The 5,373-nt window shown below is 46.8% G+C and overlaps 1 protein-coding gene across 1 annotated transcript; it reads right to left on the bottom strand.

Moving 5' to 3' along the window:
* her13 (hairy-related 13) lies at positions 1-3,065 on the bottom strand. Its single transcript, XM_031861084.1, has 4 exons — positions 2,679-3,065; positions 2,346-2,432; positions 2,125-2,206; positions 1-1,443 (listed from the first exon to the last, which is right to left on the bottom strand). Exons 1-4 carry the CDS (start codon positions 2,763-2,765, stop codon positions 989-991), a joined length of 711 nt encoding a protein of 236 aa, XP_031716944.1. The 5' UTR covers positions 2,766-3,065; the 3' UTR covers positions 1-988.
* Between the last annotated feature and the right edge of the window lie 2,308 nt (positions 3,066-5,373).

Below are 5,373 nucleotides of genomic sequence, written 5' to 3'. Positions count from 1 at the left end.
TTTCATCTCACAGTTTTTTATTATTATTATTTTTTATTTAAGTTCCAAGTTTTTGATCCTGTTTCCTCTCCGGTGTTGAGTCAATCGGACAAAAGCTTTTCAATTACAGAATTTTATTTAGCAAAATTCAGACATTTTACGGGCATTTCTAAACATCATTACAACATGAAGTGGTCATTCTGGATGAGGCTACTGGTCCGATAAACTACAGGCCTTCATGAAATACAATAGAAATATTTATATTAATCAGAGGCATTGCCAAACTTCTCGGGTTTCTAAAAGAGCTTTTCTCCACATACAAATATATATACACAGAGTTATTGACACAAAATCAAAGTGTGAAGGTGAGCAGTTCCTCGTCTGTCCTTCGTTGGGTTATAAGTGAATGTTGAGAGAGAGAAGGCTTTTCATCTCTCTCCAGGTGTAAAGTAAAGTCACAACACAGGACCCTGTACTTTCAGGAGGCCCCAGAGCTGGAGGAGGCCCTTGAAAAGGAAGGCCCCCTGTGATGAGATAAAGGAAAACTTCAACCGTGAACACTTGAGGAGTGAATTTCTACTGCTGTTTCACTGAGTGATGTCCTACATTTTCCCAGAATGCCGAGGACAGGATTTAAACTTGCCGCATTGGGTTGTGGGTGAAGAGAAAAGCCAGGGTCCCTCCACACAACGCCACGCGGTCCGCGGATGCACTGCATTGGGATCAATTATTCGTCCGCTGTTGTCAGTGGACAAACGGGTCTCTGTGTCTTAGAGAGCAGGTTTGATTATTGAACATCAATGTGAGGAATCCAGAAGAAAATCCATGCATGTGGCCGGTTATCTGCAGGCGTAAATGAGCAGAGAAATGCAGGTTACACCACCGAAAATTGTCTTTGAATGTGTTGTAGAGTGGACTTTTCCCTTTCAGTAAGCGGTCCCGGTGTCACATCGTATGAGGAAGCTGCTGCAACACATCCCGACTGCATTCCATCCAAACGCCCAGACCCCTACCAGGGTCTCCACATAGACCGGGGGTAGGTCACGGTGGGCATGCTCAGGGCCTCCCTATTCTCCGGGCCCTCGGAGGAGCTCTGGTTGTGCTCGCTGTCGGTCTCGTCGAGGTCGGAGCACAGGTCCTCGCTGGACGCGGTGGAGGGGGCCGGGGACAAGCCGCCGGACAGACTCCTTCCTCCGGGCGACGCCGGGGTCAAGCACGGCGACTCGTCGCCTCCGTGCCAAGTGCTGCCGTTGCTCCCAGGAGTGTCAGTGATTAGATCCATCAGCACGTCCTGGAGGTGGTCCTCGTTCAGGGGCATGCACTCCAGGAGGTGGTTGAGGAGCTCCGCCGCCACCGTGGCGTCTATCCCGGGACAGCTGGACACAAACGTGTGCACCTCGTGCATGCACTGGATGTAGCCGGCCGCGAACCGCTCGCTGGCTTCTCGGCTGAGTGCGTCTGTTTCTGTAAGAAGGAGAGACTGTGAAGGACTGTGAAGTGACTGCGTTCCAGTTGGACTGCTTTTGGTCGAAGCCAGGTCACCATCAGTTGGGTTACATGAGCAATCAGATCAAACCTATTGATGAAATACGACAAAATGACTAGTATTCCCTCTAAATCAGTGGTTCATTTTTGTCTTGTGATCCTTTAATTCAAAGACACATCTACCTGTGACCCTCGTCACGGGTTGCCTAGCACTGAAGTAGCGAAATTAATAACAAAACAAAAGCTCAAAATATTTAAGAAAACTGAAATGTTTTTTTTCTACATTCCTCATCTGTTAAAGATCTTTGTGACCCCTGAAATGTATCTCGTGACCCCTTGTGAGTGTCCCACTGCTCTAAACCTCAGGTTGAACTTCCTATGTTTGTGGAGAACCTGGTGCTAAATGACTTGCAGACGACCTGATTCTGGGTCAGGGTTTCGTACATAGCAGAGCAGCTCCCTCGCTGCGATCTATTGAAAGTCAGCCCTTGAGCCAAGCTTTTAGTTGTCATTTGTTTTTTGTTTTTGAGAAGGCCAGGTTTCACAGACAAAAAGGTCTGTGAAACCTTTATCTGAAGATACAAGAGGATCCAAACACCAGTTGTCAAAGTATAGTGTCAGATACAGGATAATGAGATTAAGATCAAGAGTGGTGCAGACCTTGGGTTCGGTTCTTCAGAACATCCTCCACCTTCTTCACCGTCATCTCCAGCACCTCTGCGTTCTCCATCTTGGAATGAAACTGTGGGAACAACACAGCGCAGCTCCGATCAGAACCCCAACATCTTAAACCTATACAGCTGCATCGGAGGGACAGGTGAGCTGAGGGTGCAATAGGTATATCGGCCACAGTGTGTGCGCACGCGCGGAGCCGTACTCACGTCCGTGTCCGCCAGCAAAGTCCGCAGCTCGTGCAGACTCTCGTTGATGCGAGCTCGCCTCTTCTTCTCCACCAGCGGTTTCCTGGTCTGCAGGGACACACAAAGATCACACTCCAGTCAGTGACAGAAAACCCGCAGCTGTGGATACAACACTGTGTATTCCTCGCTCTGTGGTGGAAGTCGCATCCATGTGTGTGATAATTAACTGTCAAAATAAATACATAAACGCTCTAAGCATTAAGCCTAAAGAATGTCACCGGCGTGACAAGTGCGTCAGGGCCCGATGTGTCCAAAGAGCGCCGGTGACTCCATCAACAGTCCCGCAGCAGGTACCTTTCTGTCCCCTTTCTGAATCCCGTAGTACGACTCCTCTTCCTCCATATCGAGTCCGGTGTCGCTGGGCCGAGCCGAGGGGGCCATGTTGGTTTGGATCGCCGCTTCTGTGGCTTCTCCTACTGCTCGCTCTCTCCCGTCAGCGAAAGGCAGCTGGCAAACGGAACCGGTTACAAGAAGAAAAGAAAAAAAAACTGAAAATCGACCAAACTCACAGGCGAGGCGCCCTGTGTTTATTGTGCAATCCTAGTGAGACGTGCTGCCGGCGCTGAGTGGCTGTTAGTATTTATAGGGGCTTATTAACATGTGAATAGGGGCTGAGCTGCTCTCGCTGGGGGGACAACGGAGCGCACACGGCCGGAGCCAATGAGCGCCCACTCTCTTTGTCTCCGGTCAGCCCCGGTCTGCGCCCCGAGGAGCTGGAGGGGCTTTAATCAGACAGTTTGTTGTGTTAGGGGACCGACCGCGGTGATTTTTTTTGTTTTAAACCCCAGTGAATCAACTGTGTGTTCTTCCATTCAGCTGCACACAATTCATCATGGTGCAGAATGATGTCATGTTAGAATGATATCTACACTCTTTGATGAATATTTTAATAACTGTTTATTATAGCCGGGGGCTATTATTCTATTCAAGAGTGAGTTATGATAAACGTTCATGGTGTATAAACAATTATAATTGGTATAAATGATTTAATACTGCTTTGTATGTACAGCTTCCAGGACCACTTTGACTCATCTTACTACCATGATGTTTCTACTCAGTCTCTCTTTTTTCTCTGCCCGACCCATTCTTCCTTCTGCTGTGCTTTCGTGTCCGAGCCTCAGCAGATTTAACCGGCTTTTTTTTTTTTTTTTGGCGGATGTAACGCGATGCCTTCAGTTGGCAGCTGCTGCTGCTGCCGGCGGCCCCTCGGCCCCAAACTGAATCAGCCGGGGGAATTAAGGGCCCTTCTCCAAAGAAAGCGACAGGTGTTGCCCTGCGCCTCGTTTGTTCTCCGTTTGTTTGGTGACTTCTGATTTGTGTACGACTGCATTCTCACGTTGCGTGCTCTGCTGCACGCGACAGGTTATAATATCTGGTCATTTTTGGCTAATAACCACATTTGTTATGTTACAGTAATGTGATGTGCGCGCGCGTGTGTGTGTGTGTGTGTGTATGTGTGTGTATATAAACATTCAGAATATGAAGCTCTCATCTTTGAAATACCATTTGGACTGTTGTGAATGAATTGATTCTGGTGTCAGTGTTTTGGACAGTTGGACAGTTTGGACATGCTGCTTGAGTCCTTTGCGCGCAAAGATTATTTGTTTATGTCTATTAAGAGCGCTCAACCCTCTGCCCTCGTTATTGTACACGGTATTATCATGCAAATTATCCCCCTCACAATAGAGCAGTTATGTCTGCTCATAATAAGGACCACGCCGGCATCTGTGCCACCTTCCAGGTAAATGCAATGGTGTTTGTTTCAGGTGCTATTTTACGCACGGTATTCCAACAATTGCGCCATAAAAAAGCACCACTAAACTCTAGTGCCCCAAACGAAGGAAGAGTTTCAGACCTTTTCAAGTGGAGGGGTTTTTGGCACCTCGCCACCCTCAGATCCCTGTTCCAGATATTTAATGGTGTGGACTGTGGAGGGAGCAGCTGTCTCGGTTCGCTTTTGTTGGTGAGCTCCGCTGAGGGACCCTGGCGCCCCCCTCTCTCTTCCTCTTCAGACCTGCCGCCTGCAGCTCCGTGTGGCGGTCAATCATAACGGCAATAATAGCGGGAGAATGGGCCATATGCACGTTTCTTCTTTTCAAAACCCCAATGATGAGTTACATCTTTATTAGTACGTAAACGTGCCAGAACATTCGAGCACCTTTGACCACAAAGTTAGTGCTACATTCTGACGTTTTTCTGCACCGGGATGGAAACGGCTGTGATGCTATAAACTTTCAAACCCCACTGGGTTCCTTATCTGAACACTCAATTTGAATTAGTCCACCAGAGGCCAAATGAAACAGATCACGCTGAGTGTCAGTGTCTCGACCATAAAACAATTATACACACAATCCAGTCCTGCTGTCACAGACATTCCTTATGTATTTAGGTCATCCTTGAAATGGGTGTCTTGTGATCTCAATTACAAAACACAATTTATAATTAATTTATTTAGTAAAACCTCTATGCAAATACTGGTTTCTGAGTCGCATGATTAAAGGATCAGTTCCCCCAAATAGAAAAGAAAAGTCTGATGTACCTTGTGGTACAGATACAGTTAGAGTTTAGTGACCCATGCAGGTTCTGAGATGCCATTCTCTGTTATTTCTGTCACAACCCCAAATACAATAGAGGGGATTGGAATTATATTTGTGGTGCTAAAAGTGTCAAGATGTGAATGTCTCGCAGCAGCAACACTGCGAACTGTTTTCATTGGAACCAGTGGTGTATAATGGGCCCCAGTATGCTAGTTATGTATGAAGCTCACACACCATTATGTGTGAGTATATATATATATATTCCCAACAATGTGTTGCATTTAGCAGTCAATGGGTTACTGTATTGTACATGCAAAGCTCTCTATACCGCATTGCCTGCACTTTCTATATTTCTACGTTCTACCAAACAAATACAACAGTATGAATATAATTAAGGATGTCTCTTTAATTAAGTGTTTCCGTGAGCCACATCAGTGTGGAATCAATGCCAT

The sequence above is a fragment of the Anarrhichthys ocellatus genome, unplaced genomic scaffold, assembly GCF_004355925.1.
Source record: "Anarrhichthys ocellatus isolate YVR2014 unplaced genomic scaffold, GSC_Weel_1.0 scaffold24, whole genome shotgun sequence".
NCBI lineage: Eukaryota > Metazoa > Chordata > Actinopteri > Perciformes > Anarhichadidae > Anarrhichthys > Anarrhichthys ocellatus.
This window is presented reverse-complemented; position numbering and strand designations above follow the sequence as displayed.